The sequence below is a fragment of the Dermacentor albipictus genome, chromosome 1 (genome assembly GCF_038994185.2).
Source record: "Dermacentor albipictus isolate Rhodes 1998 colony chromosome 1, USDA_Dalb.pri_finalv2, whole genome shotgun sequence".
NCBI classification, from domain to species: Eukaryota; Metazoa; Arthropoda; class Arachnida; order Ixodida; family Ixodidae; genus Dermacentor; species Dermacentor albipictus.
In genome coordinates this window covers 514349694-514369719 of record NC_091821.1, presented here as the reverse complement: position 1 = coordinate 514369719, position 20026 = coordinate 514349694, and the positions used below count along the sequence as shown (strand labels likewise).

The following is a 20026-nucleotide window of genomic DNA, read 5'->3' as shown; positions in this document are numbered from 1 at the left end:
GCAATGACCAAGAGCAGCGGCTGTTACAACGCTGACATCATGAATAGCACCGGCAGCGCGGTGAGACGCGCTTCATGCTGCCTCTCACATCACAGCGTCTCGGAAATGTGAGATTACGTCACCTCCAACACTAAGTGTGAGGGAATATAGCGCGAGTGGAGTCAGCAGCCATTTTTGCTAGCCCTCAGGCTTTGCAACGGTCCGCGACTCATCTCAAAGATACATCCGCTTCTTCTTTCTCTCCTTCGTTCACTGTGTCTTTAGATGAACCACCAACAAGCCTGGTCACACGCTTTGCCTCAAACAATGGCGCGTGGGCCCCCATAAGCAACCAGCAGCGCGGCCAGTCATGTGCAGCCACGGCTAGGCTAGAGGACGAGACGCACGCTCACCTGTGTCCGCATCTCCATGTAGAGCCTGCCTGCTCACTTCCATGGCCTCAAACAATTACGCGGTTTTACGTGCCAAAACCACCATCTGATTATGAGGCACGCCGTAGTGAAGAACTGGGGAATAATTTTGACCCCCCAGGCGTTCTTTGTAGTGCCCCTAAATTTTAAGTATACAGTGTTTTCTGAGTAACCTGCATGGGTTTCCTTTGTAGGAAAAATTTAGAAAAATCGCAAGAGGCAATGGCGGGCGGACGCTGCTAACCACGCCACCGAGAAAACTCGATACACTGAGCGCAAGCGATAACGGCGGACTGCAGGCCTACAGTCACTGACGTAGTTGTGTGGAACTTCATCAAGAAACACAATGACATAACCAATAAATGAGAAAGACTTTAATGAACCATCGACATTATATGAGCGGTAAATACCGGGGCCAAACGTTTTAGCTTCGCTGTTTAACCATCTGTAGGGAGTGCGTGGCGGTAATTTTCTTTATTTTCACGGATGTTTTTGCATTGCGCCCCCATAGAAATGTGGCTGCCATGGCTGGGATTTGATCCCACAACCTCGTGCGTACCACCGCAACACCAAAGCCATTAAGCAACCACGGCGGGCGCTCACGTGACCTCCTGATCTACAACGCTGCGCATCATGCCACCATCCTAATGATCATGGCACGCGTTTCCTAGCATCCGTATCATACGGTGCGAGAAGTGCGATATAATCTATCGGACTTGGACTTTATACGGTGCATCATGGTGACAGCGACAGCGATACGCCTATCCTAATTGTCATAATATAATGGTTATTATAGTAGAAGAAACTGAATTTGGCAAGAGAAAACTGACTACCTGACTCACTGACTACCTGACAAGCCTATCTAACCAAAAAGATAATGTCAGTGATTCCTAAACAAGATATTTCAGTGCACATAATACTATGAGGTAGGCTCCCGAGATGTAATATTAAAGGATACAGGCCTAATATTGTGATAACCATTATCGCTGATCAGAATAACAAATACGAGATCGCATAGCGTACTTTTCGCGACATAGGCACAACTGGAAAACACAGCTTGAATTTATATGAAAATAGCAAAACTGCTATTATTACATTGTTACAGATATAATAGGGCAGATTTAAACACTACAGAATAGGTTATTCTGCGCACCACACAGTCATTCTTAGATGTACATAAAGAAATAGCAGGTGAGGAGATACAGTACATGTATGCCCATTGCATGAGTTATCTTCAGGGCGGCCCACAGCTTGAACTCAATCGTTGGTAGAGTACAATATTATACCGTACGGGTGAAAAATTTGGGGGAGAGCGATATTATAAGAATCTGATGCCGATGCTTTGTTCTGTACTGATGCAAAGTATCACGAATCCGGTCATCTCCTTATAGCAATGGGAATGTGATTCAGGGCCTGATGTATATTAATGAAGTAAATTGTCTATTTCCATTTTTAATGGATGCGCACCAAGTAGAATCGTGCTATCTGCCGTGTTCATTTTTCTAACATTCTGCTGAGATTTCAAGAAAAGCCAGCGTTTACATTCACACAGTGAGACACTCCTTTCCCGAGGACATTTTGAATTCCGATTAGGCCCAATTGGTTATAAAAGTGGTCCATAGTGAATCTGGGAATGGGACTAGGGCTCAGAGCTTTGAACCAGCGCTTCTCTGGAATCCCTAAATTTATATAGAACATAAATAGTCGATTACCTGTGGAATTATCGAGATTTTGCTGCGCAGGTCATGCAGACCGATGAATCTGATGTCAACGCCATCAATGAGGATGGGGCCGTCGGGCTCCGTCATGCGGAAGAGTGCGGCGATGATGGAGCTCTTGCCCGCACCCGTGCGGCCAACAACGCCAATCTGCACAGAAAGAAAACCCATTTTGCAGCTGGGGGGCCCAGCGTATGCGCCGTGTGGTCAGAAGTCTCTAAAGTCGGCTTCTGATGCGAAGAACGTGGGCACAAACACGCACGCACACACAACCTTCCTCGAGCGGCCAGTTGATCGGCAATTTTGCATGTATTCGGGAGCTTCTTTCACGCGTCCTTTAATAAAAACATTTTTTGTAGCATGTATTGAGCAACCGAAAGCTGTATGAGCAGTTCTTTACAATAGTCTACAATTTCCTCGTTCACACTCTTCATTTAATTATAATATTTGAGAAGCTGTATAAATAATTAACACTATGTAATTAAGCGGGATGCAAGAAATAATCTGCTTATCTACAAGCGGCGCCAAACAACAATACTTTGGTCCAGCTGTGTGGCACTTCCATATCTTTAGGCTAAAATTACGTGGGACGTGTATGTTGAGATACTAGACACGTATCACTTTGACTCACGCGATATGCGCATAATCAAGCCCAAGTCAAACAAACTACGAAACCAGTACACGGTGAATAGAACGTAAACATAGCCGGGCAATTCTAAATATAACAGCAGACCGCAAACATCTCCATGTAATCGCGTAATCATGCGGTGCTAAAAAAGCACAAGCTGCAAACAAGTGAAAAAGGAACGGCGCGTTATGATGATGAGCCTCATCGCGGAACGCTAGTGAGAGCAAGAGTAGACGGGATGGCTACAAATGAATGTCCAACAAAACACGTGCTTGGACTCGAGAAAAGTCACGCCCAGCCGAACCATATAGCTGTTATAGAAGATAACGGGATAGAAATGACAGACAATGAGAGCAAAGGGCGTGCGTTTGCTCGAAATTGCGAAGAGTTTTTGCTACTACACCTGTGCACGCACAGAGAGGTGTAAAGAAGAATTTCTCGAGAGAAGGCCACGGCTGCGCGATGACACCAGATCAGTGTTGGAATCACCCATATCACAAACGGAAGTAGAAACGGCTATAGATGACCTTGGATCTCGGCAAGTTGGCATGGCCCGACGGTCTGAGCGCTTCATTTTACAAGGCATTTAAAGAATTGGTTCTTGTTTTTAATGAGGCTTACGAAGTACATGTCCTACCGCGATCATTCGGGGAAGCACGTATTGTATTAATACTAAAGACAGAAGAGACAGAGAAGTTAACATTGGTTTCCTCATAGAGGTCTATATCACTAACTAATTGTGATTATAAAATATTGATTAAGATGCTAGGAAGGCGGCTACGGAATGTAATTAAGGAATTTGGTTGGTCTTCGTCAAACATGTGGCATCATGGGGCGTTCGATTGTGACTAATAGACATAAGATGTGGTGCGTGATGGAGTGCTGCGACATTATGCAAGAAGGGGTAGTATTTCTACAGGGTAATCTTGAGAAAGCGTTTGATTGTGTACCTCACGGTATATTGCTTGCCATCTTAGACCACATTAATGTAGGACCCATCACTAGAGATGGGGTAGCTTTGGCGTATCGGAACTGCACGACGCGTTTAATTGTTAACAAGTCAGTGGGGTTCCCATTAACCTAAAGCGTTCTGTGCGCCAAGGCTGCCCCCTGAGCCCCCTCCCTTTCGGTATATATATATATATATATATATATATATATATATATATATATATATATATATATATATATATATATATATATATAGAAACAATGTGCCTAGCGACCATTGAAAACAGCAGTATCCACGGCTTCAGGTTAAATGCATCGCAAGTTAAAATTCTGGCGTAACGGGATGACGTCGCAGTATGTTGTACAGATAAAGAGAGTGTAGCTGCAGCTATCGCAATAGAAAAGGATTTCAGCAAAGTAACTGGAAGCCCGGTAGACTGCGTAAAGTGCCTTGGCTTCTGGCATGGAGACTGGCCTTCGACCCGGGTCACTTTCGCCAGCGTCAATGGGCTGACGACACCCGTTAAATACCTAGGCGTCCCGCTGGAATATTTCAAAAATAACGACGAGTATTGGCAAGAGCAAACAAGGGAAACATAGATAAAAGCGAACAAGTGCACGGATGGCCATCTGTAAATGTTTGCAGGGGCTACAGTTTCGAATCTATTTCTTGTCGCAGAACTCTGGTATGTAATGCAGGTGTTGCATCGTTCAATGGTAAACATTCAGAAGTTGCAGCGAGTCTTCGCAGTACTTGGGTGGGCTTCGGATCGGGAACGATGCAATCGCACGAATTTGTTCAGACGAGTTAAAGACGGAGGTTTGGGAATGACGCACCTCTTTATACGACAGGTAATAAACCGGTTTTTCTTTTGCCCCGGCTTAAATGATCCTTTGTTGCGCACGGTGTGTCAAGTGAGGCTAAGGAGCGCGTTGCCCGACTGTGTAATCTGTACAGATAATACGGCCGGTCCTGTTTGTAGATTTCTTAACGAAGTTATTTTAAGTGTACGGTTCTTGTCCGTTAGCTATTCAAATGAGCACCTTTCTGTCCGTGAAACGTAAGACTGCACAAAGATTCATGTGATGTAGTTCTACCTGTTCCAATGTGCACGGCCATATACAGTGGAGGCAAATGGCAAGACGTGCCTAAGCGGATGAAAAGAATGCAACTCACGCCAGGGACAAAGTCTTTCTTTTTTAAGCTTCACACGGGTACGCCGACTGTCAGAACCTTTTTAGAAGATCGTGGTTTTTTCTTAGCGTGGGGATCACTTTGCCTTATCTGTAAGAAACCAGAAACTATAGATCATGTGTATCTAGATGGTTGGTCGGGTGCCTACTTTTGGGAGGTACTTCAGAGGACTCTCAAAAAAGTATTTCGTTTAGATCCGCAGGGTATTAGATATTTATCTATAGAAAAGGATTATGGACGGCCGTTTGACCTTATTTTGCTAGTTAGCCTTGACTGTCTATAGCGCGCCCGTATGGGGGGTGGGGTGAGGGGGTTTCACTAAGATCCGTATGCTCGGCCAGCACGAATGCTTTTTCGTGAATGTACGTACACATTTGTAGATATTCAGAAAGCACAAGGTTGTGCACCTGCGTAGCTGTCGATGGTAGTACCCTTGACCACGCTCAAAGAATTCCGAAATAGTTAGCCTTGTAAGGCTAGCACTTGGTGCTGAAAACTTACTAATTGATCTTGCTTTTTCTAATGCCATCTTTTGTTTGATATAGTAGTACCAATCAGGCAATGAAGAAAAAAAAGGTAACGCGAGCGCTGTCTTCCACACTGCAGCAGAAACCAGGGTTTAACTATCCATACACAGAAAGAAAAGGAAATGAAAGTGGATGAAAAGATAATGTTTCGACAGTGGGATGCCAACCCGCAACCTTCGCATTACACATTCGTTCCGCGTTTAAAATTTTAAATACTGCTTTCTGCTTTCTCGCACCTCATTGTTATGTGATTACATGAAGTGATGTTTCCTATCTGCTATGATTTGTAGCACTGCCCAGCTACTACAGCGAAACGGTTTACCTGACGAACCTCTATACATGAGCTGCATGCGGGGTCTCGTAGGGTGTGGGGGAGGTGTATCTGGGCTGGCTAATGTCCGTACAGTGAACAATATAATTTACCAACCATTCCTCTACCGGAAAATGGGATAAGCGCTTGTCGGTGGTATTTATTTCCTCGTGTCCTTGTCTTATTCGCGTTGTTCAACTTCGGTTCTAAAGATCTTGCGAAGCTTGTCGTACGTGTGCGTGACTTCGCGGTTAAGTAACCAACAGGCAACGATGCCGGATTACTTCGGCTTCTGGCTCTCTCAGCTCGGGCGGTTCTAGCGGCAAGCCCTTTCACAAGCGAGTTCCCGACGTCACTCGCCAAAGGCTGCTCTTTCCTTAGGAGAACATACAACGCGTCGCAGTCCTATCTGTTGTCTGAGACTGAACGGAAAGCAAATGCAGACGCTGCAGCGGGCGCGATACCCTTTCCTGCCCTTTCCCTCCGCGGCGAAAGTGAAACTGCTCCAGAATGCAACTGGAATCTTTGCTAATGACTCGCGCTCTGGCGCCGGCGCAGCTGTCCCCTCATCAAACCACCTTTTCCCACAGCTGCTCTGTTCTGGGAAGAGGCCGGTTTTTTCGCGTGATGACAACGCCACTCGTGAGGCAATAGAAGCTTCGCTTGAAAAGTGATCAACCCTTTCCCTACCCCAAATTGGGGGTAAGCGAAGCTTCTCCTGCATGAACCTGATCTTCGTCACGCTTAAATAACCCACAGGTCAGGGTGCTGGATTGCTATGGCTACCCGCTCCTTCAGCTCGGGATATTCTTGTTGCTGTCGGATTGCCTGAGCTCGGGCGGCTCGAAGGGCTCGATCAAGGCGCTGACGGTGAGTCCTTTCACGGGCGAGTTCTCGCCACCGCTCGTCTAAGGCTGCCTGTTCCTCAGGGGAACGGAGAACGCGTGGCCATCCCATCCGTTTTCTGAAAGTGCACTGAACAGAAAAGAAGCTGTAGCAGTGCGCGCAAAACCGTTTCCTGCCCTTTCCCTCCCCGGCGAAAGCGAAACAGCTCTGATTGGTGGTGCGCGTGTCGTGAGGGCGCGCCTATGTTTCGGGAATCGCTGCTAATGACTCACACTGCGGCAATGGCGCAGCTGTCAAATCATCAAAGGGCCCTTTCCCGCAGCTGCTCTGCTCTGGAAGCAACTGGATTTTTTGCGTGACCACGAAGACGCCACTTGTGAGCCAATACAAGCTTCGCTTGAAAAGGCGGTGCTGCGAGGCCTCGGATATCTGGGCTGGCTAACATCCGTAAAGTGAAGAAAAAAATGGCGGCTCGAGCGCCAAATAGGGGAGTACGAACGACAGTATGGGGAAGAAACAAAGTACACGTGTTTTCACCACGCGCCGCACCTGCGCAGTAGGGGAGCGCACCCGCACTCGCCGCCATTGTTGCCGGTTGCGTCTCCTGTCGTCTGCCCACAACACGATGGCGCGGCAGTTGTGGCGGGACAAACAGGGTAGCCGCCGTGATATGTTAGAACCAGATTGTGCATTGCAGAGGTAGATCATTGTAAGAGTTGCAACTCCAACAAAAATGGGAAGACCACGTATTGTGCGCACGGCCGAAGAACAAGCCGAGTAGGACGAGAGGCATCGACACCAGAGACGCGGCTATAACGAACGATAACGGGACCGTACGAAACCGGAGAATGCTGCGAGTGACATTAGGGACTTTTAGCGCGTCCGGTATCCGGGAAAGCGCGGGCGGTTTTCCGGTTTAGCGGGGGCGTAAAGGTGAGCGGCCCGGTCGGTGGCGCCAGCTGGTGGCGCAAAGCTCAACCACAAAGCCACAGAGCTAATTATTGTATTCTGCTTAGCTGCTGGGGTACATATTCGACAGTGGCGTAATCGTGTTCACAATTACGCCGCTGCCAAAAATTTGCACGAGTGGCGAAGCAGGATATGGTGAGTTACTGCAGTTTTAGCTATGCGTTTGTCTGGTTGAGCTCTACAACACCAGGCGGCTTCACCGCTCACGTTTACGCCCCGACCATCCGGTAACCCGCCCAAACCGCTCCCGTTTACCGGATTAGCGTACAAGCTAAACGTCTCTATTGCCTGCGAGGAACGTCAGCGAGAGCAGATGCGAGAGTCTAGTCGTCGGCGTCAAGCGTAAGCTACCGATGAAGACTGCGCACTGGGGGCCCATCGTAAGCGTCAAGCTAAGTCGTTAGATTCCGCGTCCAAGCTGTAGAAGCGCGAGTTGCCACCTCCTTCGAGTTTCAGTGGTGTGAATTCCAAATTGCAATAAATGTTTAGGGAAGCGGAATGTTTCTGGAGGCGAAACATCGTCGCTGGTTTAATCCCCCACTATATGAATAGTTCGGCCCAATTTTTTAAAATAGTTTTTCACCGTGTACTGGTGTTGCAGGTTGATTGTCTTAGTAGTGATGTCGGCCCAAGCTCTGGAAGACGACGACGCAGTATATTTCCAGCTGTGCCATTTGCCAACGCCATAAGCAGTCAACGACGTCTCCTGCGGGTTCCTCGCAGCCTGTTAAGGCGCCGACGTTGCCATTTCAAAAAGTTGGTGTCGACTTGATGGGTCCGTTCCCCAAATCTACTACCGGGCATCGCTGGACTATTTGTGTGTGTGGCGTATTTGACATTTCAGACAGTGGCGCTCACTTCGGCTACAGCAGCTGACATCTATCATGCTGTAATCCAGTCACGGTGCTCCATGCGTTGTGATTAGTCACCGTGGATGACATTTTACTGCGGACGTTGTTGAACTACTATGTTTTTGTGGATGTGACTACCGGCACTCGGCATTATACCACCCGCAAACAAATGGCCTCACTGCGCGCACCGTGCCCAACATGATTGCCATTAGGTATCTACAGATCACAATAATTAGGATTCTATTTTACCATTCGCACATGCGCTTCCAATACTACCAAGTACGAAGTCAAAGGCTATAAGCCTTTTATTCTTCTCTGTGCTTGCAACCCTCAAAAATGTACGACACCATCCTTCCCAGGTGCCCACATGATGACTGGTCAATAGGCCAGACTTTATGTTGTGCCGGAGAAGCGCATCGACTGGCCCACCTCAGGACTGTTTCTTCTCAAGATCGTGCCAAAGCTCATTATAACGCTCGACATATGCTCGCCACATTTGCTCCTGGAAACTTTATTTGGCTATGGACAGCTGTACGGAAAAGGGGGCTGGTCACAAAATTTGTCGCGGTACACCGGCCCATACGTCATACTGAAACGTTTGAGTGGCGTGACATACGTCATCGCAAGACTCACTTCGCGCGCACGGCGGTCACGTAAAACGCAAGTCGTGCACGTCGCTGGCTCAAAGTGTGCCATCATCGGGCTATGTGAACCCACTCGGGGAGCTGCGTCTGCCCCCGCAGAAATTGGCACGCTGCCCGGCGCAGCCGGAGGAAAACAAAAAGAGCGAGAGAGAGCAAATGATAAATGAAAGGCAGGGACGTTAACCAGGACTGAGTCTGGTGGGCTACCCTACTCAGGAGAGAAAGAGAAAAGGTGAGGGAAAGAATAAAAGAAGAAGAGAAAGTTAACTGGGGATATCGATAGGTCACTCAGTCCGGATCACAGAGGGTGACTAAATCCGATAGCTTTCAAATATCCCAGCAGCGCTTTTGTGGCCTTTTTGTAGCTGCCATATGCGAGGCAATGGTCCCAAGATCTTGTTGAAAGTGAACGGTTATTTATATAACTGATTTAGAGCTGCGCAAAGCTCATGCCCTTTATTTTCAAAAGATGGGCAGTAGCACAGTAGGTTTTCTATTGTCTCCTCGACACCGCAGGCATTGTACTCGGCGCTATTAGACTTTCCTATCAAACACGTTAAATGCATTGGTGAATGGGACGCCCAAGCATAAGCGGCACAGCATAGGTTCCTCATTGCGCGGAAGGCCAGGTAACGGCCACCATTGCATAGACGGGTCGAGGGGTGAATGTTGGGTGAATTCAGGTGTGTGCCACTTCTCCGATGTCATACGGTGCGCTAGCTTGCTTAAGCGTTGGGCAACGTCAGTCTGCGATAAAGGCACGAAAACAAGGGCTGCTCCTTCGTGTGCTTTCCTAGCAGCTTCGTCGCGAGGTCGTTGCCGGAAAATAAAGTAGAGAAATTCAGGAGGCCGCTGCACGTTGGCCTTGGATGACCGTCCTGTCCCTTGCGCTGGGCTAACCACCGATCACTTCTGTAAATTAACCCATACTGTCTGTTACAATTCGGTGGGCTGTCAGGAAGTCTATTCTAAGAATCAATCCGTGAGAACGCAATCGATACAGGATTCACCACTTTAATTAGATGAAAGAGCGTCAAAATTTAGGTTGGTTTATGTGGACACGGTCGATGATACGTTTATACATATGCAGCACCAGGACGCGTTATAAGGTGCTGTTACTGGCGCTACCATCATTTTTTTAAGTTTCCATTCGTGGTCTGCATAGCGGTATGATGAAAGCAGCCTCCTAAAGAAGCTTCAAAAAAGAACTTCTCTCAGAGAGACCACAATCGGTACGACAAGGGTCAGATAAACTTGTTGCAATAGGGTTGCGCTTGACTGCTTTCGTTAGTCAACGATTCTGTTGATTTGTGGATCTCAGTTTCGACTTCGACATCCTTGCAAATGGGAAATGCTGCAGCCGGAACCAGTTACTTAAACGGATTGGTAGTAGTACGTAATCGCCTCCGTTGTTCATTTGCTAGAAGTACGGGATGTCATAGTATCGCGTCGAAGTACACTGAATGGAATGCGTTTAGTTGCCCTGAAAGCACGGTAAACGCTGTGGAAGCAGATACTGCAGTTATTGCAGCAGTGAGGAGCATGTTAATGTGCGCGGGGACACAGCACCACAACAAAATGAATGGTGACGCGGGTGAAGCACGTATTTAGCTTTTTCCGTGCTTGTGTTCGGCATATCTTATTGTAGAACACGCAAAGTACAACTTGACACATATCGGACGTGCTTTCATAAAAACACTGCCGGATCGGTCTAACATAGATGTAAAAACATTTGAAGGGAGGCGTTGGACTAATCTTTAGCCACACCCTTGTGTGTTACAGGAGAACTTCAGTTTGACCTAGTTAGTGTTTACTGCATATCATATTGACCGCAAATAAAGACAGGGACAGCGGGAGAGAACACATAAACAACACGGGCGGTGTGTTACGTACTGCTGCAACATTGCCGACGCCAAAAAAAATATATTATTGAGCTGTAAATTTCAAATGACACTACGTGATGCAGAATGAAAAGTGTTGTGGAAGCGGCATGTGATGAGAAACTTGTATCGTTGTGCTTAGGCAAACTAAAGAAGTTTTTGTCTTAACGATGTCACTATTTTTCCACAGTGACGGATGTGACCACGTGCCCTCTGATGCACTTTATTGGGTCTGAAGATGTAGGGGCAGGTAAGTCCCGTCGTAGCATTTAACGTACGAACGCGACATTGCTGATCGCAGCCGCATTAATGGCCCGTACCTTCTCCATGGCCTTTATGTGACAGCGAAGGTCCTTAAGCACAGGAGTCTCGTCCTTCGAGTACGACAGGGACATGCCGTCAAGTGTTATGGCACCATGCTCGGGCCACGTGGTCGGTGGTTTCCTGCCTGGCGAAGACTGCAGCTCGGCCTCCGGTTGCACGCTGCTGTACTCGAGCACGCGTTCCACCGAAGTCATCTGCGGGGAGAGAGCGAGTGCCCGAGGAGCCCGTCCTCGGCTTGAGCGCTGTTTGTGTGGACGCTGTCATCTGCGCAACTTGCTTTATTTTATATAGCGGCACGGATTATCACCTGAACAAGTTGGTCACCATGAACACTGGTGAAGCAAACCAAACATCCCGACAGGAAGGTAAGACATGGATTTTTGCTATGATCTTCCCCACCAGAGGTCATATCTAAATCAAGAGCTCGTACTCTCGTTGAATTATGGACGGCTGGTTCTTTTTTTTTTGTTAAGCTCATTAAAGTGTAAGCGGGGCGCACGTGTCATCTGGGGCACTCGGATCTACCTGCTGATTCGCCATAAGGTTTCCCACATTTTCTTAAATTTCTATTTAAGTAACGTTTATATTTCAACGGGATACATTATGCGCCGTTCGTAGAACGCTGACGGGGCGTTTGCATACTTAGGTTATTGCACCAGCCCTCATTAACTCTTACACTTTGATATGTCTACAGCCCAGAACCTGCCTGATATTTTCAACAAACGAAAACTTTGTGCAAGACTTAGTTCCCTCGGGACGCTAGGAAACATAGCGTAACATAGTCATACAAAGCTTTAGAGTAAATGCCAAAGAAATTTATTTATCAAGGCGTTATTTTATCCCCACACATTTGGCTTCGCACACTATTTTGCAATAGTCGTGCCCATATATTTAGCAAGTTCGATCTTAGTTTAGTTGTGCCAAGGAAGCAGGCTGCATTTCGCTCCTTACGTAAAACACAATCATAATGCTCCGGAACACTTTAATATTTAATTCAGTGCCAAAGGCGGCCATTAGCACACACTCTTTCCCGCGTCCACATCCCTCATAAGATGTGGCTCATTTTAACTATGTAAAAACAATATGCCTAATTTGGTGCACAGAGGATGATGGGAATGCGTATATTACATCAACGTAGAAAAAAAGAGTGTTCATCAAACATGTGCCCATATTTTTAGCAGGCTAAGAACGTTAAATTTTCGGCGCCGATTATTGGTAATATGCGACCAATTTCCTTCGAATCTGAAATCTCTGTCATGTGCACTTCACTTGGAAATCTGGGAAACATTGCTGATAATTGCCGCCTCTTGAACACTTGCACAAGTAATTTTCTACTTTACCCGCCATTGATCAACTCCAAATGGATATTTGTTGTAACGCATACTATGCTTCCTACTTAAAGAAATTGTAAGCTACGGGCCCCGCGTAGCTCACCGACGTAAAGCACTACACGCCTCGTGAACCACACCAAATAGTTGGCGAAAACTAGTATTTTGTAATTATATTCAAGCACATCATTACCTTAAACCTTTCGGTGCGCGTCAAAATTGCATTACGCCCATTTTTTCCAAATGTGAAATTACTGCTATTGTTGGTCCTCCTGGGTAGAAGCAGAAATGCACTTTATGCAAGCGCTTTATGCAGGGTGTCCCAAGTATAATGCACCAGGATTTGAAGATATGTAATAGCCACGCAGCTGCACAGAACCAAGGCAATGTTCTTTGCTGTCGCTTCAAGATTCTCAGATCATTTCTTGAATTCCGTCTTATAACATAATTAGTTTTAATTGATTAATTAAATTCTCAATTATTGAAGAGCAACATGAAAAGTTCCCTATAACGGCTTTCCGTTGCTCAGTACATGCTACATAAAAGTGTTCGGGCCAGCTGCAAAGAAGCCCGCAAATTCACACGAAGTTCCTCGAGCCGCCAGTCGCGCGGTGTATTCCCGGGATTCTTCTACGCTGGAAAAACACTTTTGTTTGGCCCATATTGACCAACAGAAAGCGCGAGTTTCTCATGGTGCTCTACAACTTTCTCATTGGTAGTTCTCATCTAATTATAATATCTGAGGAGTTGATTACTAGTTGTATTTATTCAAAACTAAATTAGGCGGTTTTACATGGCAGAACCACGATCTGATTATGAAGCACGCCGTAGTAGGGGACCCTACAAATGTAAAGCACCTGGGGTTCTTTAACATGAACTTAAATCTAAGTGCAAGAGTGTTTTCCCATTTGCCCCCATCGAAATGCGGCCACCGTGGCCGGGATTCGAGACTACTTATACTATTAGGCGGAATGCACAAAATATTCTGAGTATCTCCAAGCGACGGCAAACGACATTAACTTGGTTCAGTTCAGCTACATGGCATTTCCATATTTTGATATCGTAGTGCATGATATATGCGGTATGTAGACATTCTGAACTGTAGAGCTCAGCAATTTGTATGTATCCTCTAATTCGACCCCAAACGGAAAATTCCTTGCATTTCCCGCTAAAATTCCGCCATTTCCCATTATTCATTAATATAAGGATGCCGGGTGATCCACTCTTTTGATAGAACTGTAGAAACTGGCATGTGTAATATTCTGAGCGCTTGTGGCCATGCTGACAGTTTCGCGTACAATACGCGGGCCAGTTTGTTCGTGCAATATGTTAATACGAGATTCCATGCAAAATTCTGCTTGGCTTATTCCTAGAGATACTTGTCAACCACAGTTGAATCATTAAAGCTTGTCAGAAAGAGCGCCAAACGAAGTTGGTCTGGACAAAAAGGGTCCACTGTCTCACCTGACTTTCAATCTCTGCGGACTGTCGCACGCCCCACTGGAACATTCCAGTTAGCATAAGAGCGTTTGCGATGGCTAGACCAACACCACCGCCAGACAATGAACCTGGGTTTGGAAAAACATTTCATCGACATGGCCATCATTAAACACACAATAAAACACTCTTAAGAAGTTAAATTATGGGGTTTTACGTGCCCAAAACACATTCTGATTATGAGGCACGCCGTATTGGAGGACTCCGGAAATGTTTGGCCACCTGGGGTTCTTTAATGTGCCCCTGCATCTAAGTACACGGGTGTTTTCGCCTCCATTCAAATGCGGCCGCCGTGGCCGGGATTCAATCGCGCGACCTCATGCTCAGCAGCCCAACACCATAGCCACTGAGCAGCCACGGCGGGTATAAAACATTCTTCGTATAAGCCTCGTACTGTTCTCAAAGCAAGCGCATAGCGAACAGTGCCAATAAGCGTCGCCCCTTTCGCGTGGCCACAAGTGGCGCAAGCTCGTCGAGGCCTTCGCCTTGCAAATCACGTACTATTGGTTCATGCTGAAATGCAGACCTAAATGTACGCACTCCAAGGCTGGTCCTCTGGGAGCCCTATTATGCAGTACAGAAGCGTGCGTATGCATGCTCGTTTCTTCAAGACTTGAGCGGGAAAAAAGCGCACCAGAAAGGATGGGCGGCAGTGAGAAAGTCGCTGGCCAAACATCTATTTCTGTCCTACCTGTCCACCGCTGTCCACCACTCAGGGAGCGGTGGACCGGTATTCTTCCAGACAAAATAAACGTATCATGCAGAAACTTTTCAAAATTCTGCTTCGCACATTCACTAGAAACTAACATCCTCTTCCAAGTGCAACGAATTTCATTAAAATTGGCTCATTTATATCAGAAAAGGGTTTCTGCGTTGTGCATGTGTTTCAATAGGCACCATCGGAGTTTGGCCCGCAAGTAGGGAAAGCAATCTTGATTTCCCTACTGATAGCCTACGACAGCCACTGCAAATCAAGAAAAGATATGCTCATGTGTTAAGATGGACGCATGAACAACTTCATGCATTCATTAAACTTCATTTGCCGAAAGAAGCCGACGTGGTCGGGGCCCTCGGTCCAGTGCCCCGCTGGCCTTTGCTGCCCACCCGACCAGTTGGATGAGGGCTAGTTGCTCTCCTGGATCCGAGCTGGCGAGCTGTACCTCCCACTGCCCTTCATTAAGGGCGTAGATGTGTAGGTGTTTGCCTACCTCGACCTCCCATGAGATATGAAACATTCATCTTTCCATAACACCAAGGGCAATCGGTCTTGCATGTTTCGGGAAACATTTTGTTCACTAAGTGAAGATTCGGGAATACGTTCGTTTGTGTTTTATGGAGATCGCTGGCTTCCGCACTGTTGAGGGATTTCTGAGGTCAACCGAATGTCTGTCGCTCGAGTCTCTGACACGTCAGGATGTCTCTTCTAAAAGTGGGGATCTAAGTGTGTGAATGTGCGGTCACCTGATCCGCTCGGTTGAAGAGTTCTCGAGCTAGAAGAGTTCTAGTGCCTTGGATGCCTCGTTGCCCGGAAAGCCAACGTGGCTTGGGCACAATATAATGTGATGATGTTTGAGGTTAGTAGAAAGCTAGTCTCTTATGTTTTTGGGAACCAAGCCTTTCATGAAGAACAGTCATCCTGTGAGTCTGATTAGATCACGGATCCATTGTCAGCTTCTCCTTGCAGACGAATGACGTTGGCGATGGCTGCCGCTTCTGCTTCGGCTGTAGAAGTGTTGACGGCTTTATTGTTGTGAATGAGGTCTAAGTTGTAATCGACCGCTGTGTAGATCTGTCCTTTCTTGTTGGATCATTGTGCTGCATCTACGTATGTGACGTCGGGATTATCCTTGCACATGTTGGCGAGCGCCTTGAATCTTGCCTCTCTTCTGTCAAAGTGTCTGGTGTGATTATTGTTCTTTGGAATCGGTGCGGCAGACATATGCTCTCTAATGAGGACAGGTAGCTCTCCTGTCTCCTTGTTAACTTATTTGAGATGCTGTGGGTAGCCTGCTGTCTTGAGGATCGCCCTTCCAGAGTGGGTCTCGTTGAGGTGTTCGCGTTGAGGCAGCAGTACTGCAGCCCTTAGCTAGCGATAGGTATGCAAACCCCTTCAGACAGGAGATAGTCCATGGCTGTATGCTTGGGAAGACCAAGAGCAGCTTTGTAGGCATTCCTGATAATGACTTGGGCTTTATCGTCTTCCAACTCACTTGTGTTGCAGTGCGGAAGGATTCTGCTTAGCACCAGGGCGTCGACGAGCCTAAGAGTGTTTTCTTCCTTCGTGCATGTCAGATGGCTGGCTATCCTTTTGATCATTCTGCCAACCACCTATTTCGCGATTCTGTTTTGCGTGTCAAGAGTGTGTCTGGCCCATCGGTTGCTGTGGATCCAGGAACCCTGGATGCAAATCATATGTACTTCCTTGACTGTGTGTCCGTCCACTGGGATATCTATGGGACCGTTGCTTTTGTAGCGTTCGTTCTGGATGCATACTTTGTCAGACTTCTCTGGTGGGCATTGGAGCCCGCTGCTTTTCGCGAAGGCAAACACTGCATCTGCTGCTTGCTGAAGCGTGTACTCCTTGCACCCGTGAGAGCCCTTGTTCGCCCAGAGAATGATATCGTCAACGCAAAATGTGTAGCGTAGATTTTATATTTGGTCAAGGTGTCTGGTTACTCTCTTCATGGCTATGTTGAGTAGGAGTGGTGAGATAATTGAGCCTTCAGGGGTACACTTTTTGGTCATGTCGAATAGGGTGGACCTAGTTTGATGCAGGCCTATATTCACCGCTGTTTCATTCAAAAAGGATCTGATAAGTTCTAAACCCTTCCTCCGCAATCTGTCACGTTGAGCTGGCCGAGCAATGCTTCGTGTGGCAGATTCACGTAGGCTCTTTTCAGGTCTAAGGCTAGCATGAAGTTCTAGCCTCTTGCGGGAATCCCGTTTAGCACTTCTTTCTTGATGACTAAAGGTGGTTTGACACTTTGGGGCAAAATGCATGACACAAGAATTGTGTGGACTGTTTCTGTGTCGTCGTCCATTAGAACGCTACTTACGTAGTAGATCACTACACTTAGGGTGCAGCGGTGGCGTAGACGTCGAGCATCCGTCAGGCATGCAAAAGGGGTGTGCTTCGAATCCCAGTGCCGCGCTATTTCTTACCGGAAAAAAATCCTCGTGTTCATAAAAATGCATAAACAGGCCTGTAGTGCGGCCTGATCCCGGTGACCGGAACTGTGACGCACTCCCTCACCAGCGCAGGATTGGCCACCCTGGTGCAGTACATGGCCACAACCTTCTATATGAATACAACAATCAAACTCCGGCCCTCAGTCCCTAGCAGCTGTGAAGCAACTGACCATGGCTGTGGTCAGGCCTGTGACGCAGCAGAGGGTGTTAAGAATCCCTGAGTACAGAGAGGCCGCCATTGGAACTTGAACCTGGCAACATTTAATGCTGGAACGTTATCTAGTGAGGCAAGTCTAGCAGTGCTATTGGTTGAATTAGAGGGCAGTAAATGGAATAAACATGGCTCAGTGAAGTTAGGAGGACACAAGAAGCATATACAGTGCTAAAAAGCTGGCAGGTCCTGTGCTACCAGTGCTTAGCGCAGAGACGAAAACTAGGAATGGGATTCCTGATTAATAAGGACATAGCTGGCAACATAAAGGAACTCTTAAGCATTAACGAAGGGGTGGCAGGAAGTGTAAAACTTAATAAGAGGTCCAAATTGAAGGCCGTAAAGGTCTGCGCCCCTACATCCAGTCATGATGACCAGAAAGTAGAAAGCTTCTATGAAGACGTAGAATCGGCGAAGGGTAAACTCAAAACAATATACACTCTACTGATGGGCGACTTCAATGCCAGGGTAGGCAAGAAGCAGGCTGGAGAAAAGTCAGTGGGGTAATATAGCATAGGCTCTAGGAATAGCAGGGGAGAGTTATTAGTAGAGCTTGAGGAACAGAATAATATGCGGATAATGAATACATTCTTCCGCAAGCGGGATAGCGGAAAGTGGACGTGGAGGAGCCCGAACGGCGAGACTAGAAATGAAATAGACTTCATACTCTGCGCCAACCCTGGCATCATACAAGATGCGGACGTTCTCGGCAAGGTACGCTGCAGTGACCATACGATGGTTAGAACTCGAATTAGCCTAGACTTGAGGATGGAATGGAAGAAACTGGCACATAAGAAGCCGATCAATGAGTTAGCGGTAAGAGGGTAAATAGAGAAATTCCGAATCAAGGTGCAGAACAGCTATAAGGCTTTAACTCAGGAAGGGGACCTTAGTTTCGAAGCAATGAACGACAATCTTATGGGCATCATTAAGGAGTGTGCAATAGAAGTCGGGGGCAACTCCGTTAGACAGGATACCAGTAAGGCATCGCAGGAGACGAAAGATCTGATCAAGAAACGCAATGTATGGAACCCTCTAACCCTACAGCGAAAATAGAACTGGCAGAACTTTCCAAGTTAATCAACAAGCGTAAGACAGCTGACATAAGGAAGTATAATATGGATAGAAGTCAACGTGCTCTCAGGAACGGAGGAAGCCTAAAAGCAGTGAAGAAGAAACTAGGAATAGGCAGGAACGAGGTGTATGGGTTGAGAGACATAGCCGGCAATATCATTTCTAATATGGGTGAGATACTTCAAGTGGCTGAGGAGCTCTATAAATATTATTGTAGTACCATTACCATCCACGACGATAATGGAAGAGAATAGTCTAGAGGAATTTCCACTCCCACAAGTAACGCCGGAAGAAATAATGAAAGACTTGGGAGCTATTCAAAGGGGGAAGACAATTGGGGAGGATCAGGTAACATCAGATTTGTTGAAGAATGGTGGGCAGATTGTTCTAGAAAAACTGGCCACCCTGTATATGCAATGCCTCATGACCTCTAGCGTACCGGATTCTTGAAAAAACTCCAACATAATCCTAATCCATAAGGAAGGGGACGCCAAAGACTTGAAAAATTATAGACTGATCAGCTTACTGTCCGTTGCTTAAAGACTATTTGCCAAGGTAATCGCAAGTGGAATCGGGAACACTTTAGACTTCTGTCAGCCAAAGAACCAGGCAGGATTCCGTGAAGGCTACTCAACAATAGACTATATTCACACTATCAATCACGTGATCGAGAAATGTGTGGAATATAAGCAACCCTTATATATAGCTTTCATTGATCACGAGAAAGCGTTGGATTCAGTCCAGTCCTCAGCAGTCATGGAGGCATTACGGAATCAGGGAGTAGGCTAGCCGTATGTAAATATACTGAAAGATGGATATAGCAGCTCCACAGCCAACGTAGTCCTCCGTAAAGAAAGCAACAAAATCCCAATAAAGAAGGGCGTCAGGCAGGGATATACGATCCCTCCAGTGCTATTCAGAGCGTGTTTAGAGGAGGTGTTTACAGGAGCGTGTTTACAGAAGACCTGGATTGGGAAGAATTTGGGATAACAGGTAATTGAGAATACCTTAGTAACTTGTGATTCGCTGATGATACTGCCTTGCTTAGTAACTCGGGGGACTAATTGCAATGCATGCTCACTGACCTGCAGAGGGAAAGCAGAAGGGTAGGTCTAAAAATTTATCTGCAGAAAACTAAAATAACGTTTAACAGTCTCGGAATAGAACAGCAGTTTACGATAGGTAGCGAGGCACTAGAAGTGCTAAGGGAATACATCTACTTAGGGCAGGTAGTGACATCGGATGCGGATCATGAGACTGAAATAATCAGAAGCATAAGAATGGGCTGGGGCGCGTTTGGCAGGCATTCTCGGATCATAAACAGCAGGTTACCATTATCTCCCAAGAGAAAAGCGTATAACAGCTGTGTCTTACCACTACCCACGTACGGGCCAGAAACCAGGAGGCTTACGAAAAGGGTTCTACTTAAATTGAGGACGACGCAACTAGCTATGGAAAGAAGAGTGATGGGTGT

General features: G+C 46.8%; 1 protein-coding gene across 2 annotated transcripts in view; it reads right to left on the bottom strand.

Moving 5' to 3' along the window:
- The window catches only part of LOC135905985 (ATP-binding cassette sub-family C member 4-like), a 547697-nt gene that overhangs the window by 115205 nt on the left and 412466 nt on the right, over positions 1-20026 (bottom strand). For both annotated transcript variants that reach the window (XM_065437136.2, XM_065437137.2), the window contains 3 exons: positions 14046-14149; positions 11250-11447; positions 2123-2278 (listed from right to left, as the gene is read on the bottom strand). In XM_065437136.2, the coding sequence (XP_065293208.1) occupies positions 2123-2278; positions 11250-11447; positions 14046-14149 (458 nt within the window). The remainder of the gene's footprint in view (positions 1-2122; positions 2279-11249; positions 11448-14045; positions 14150-20026) is intronic.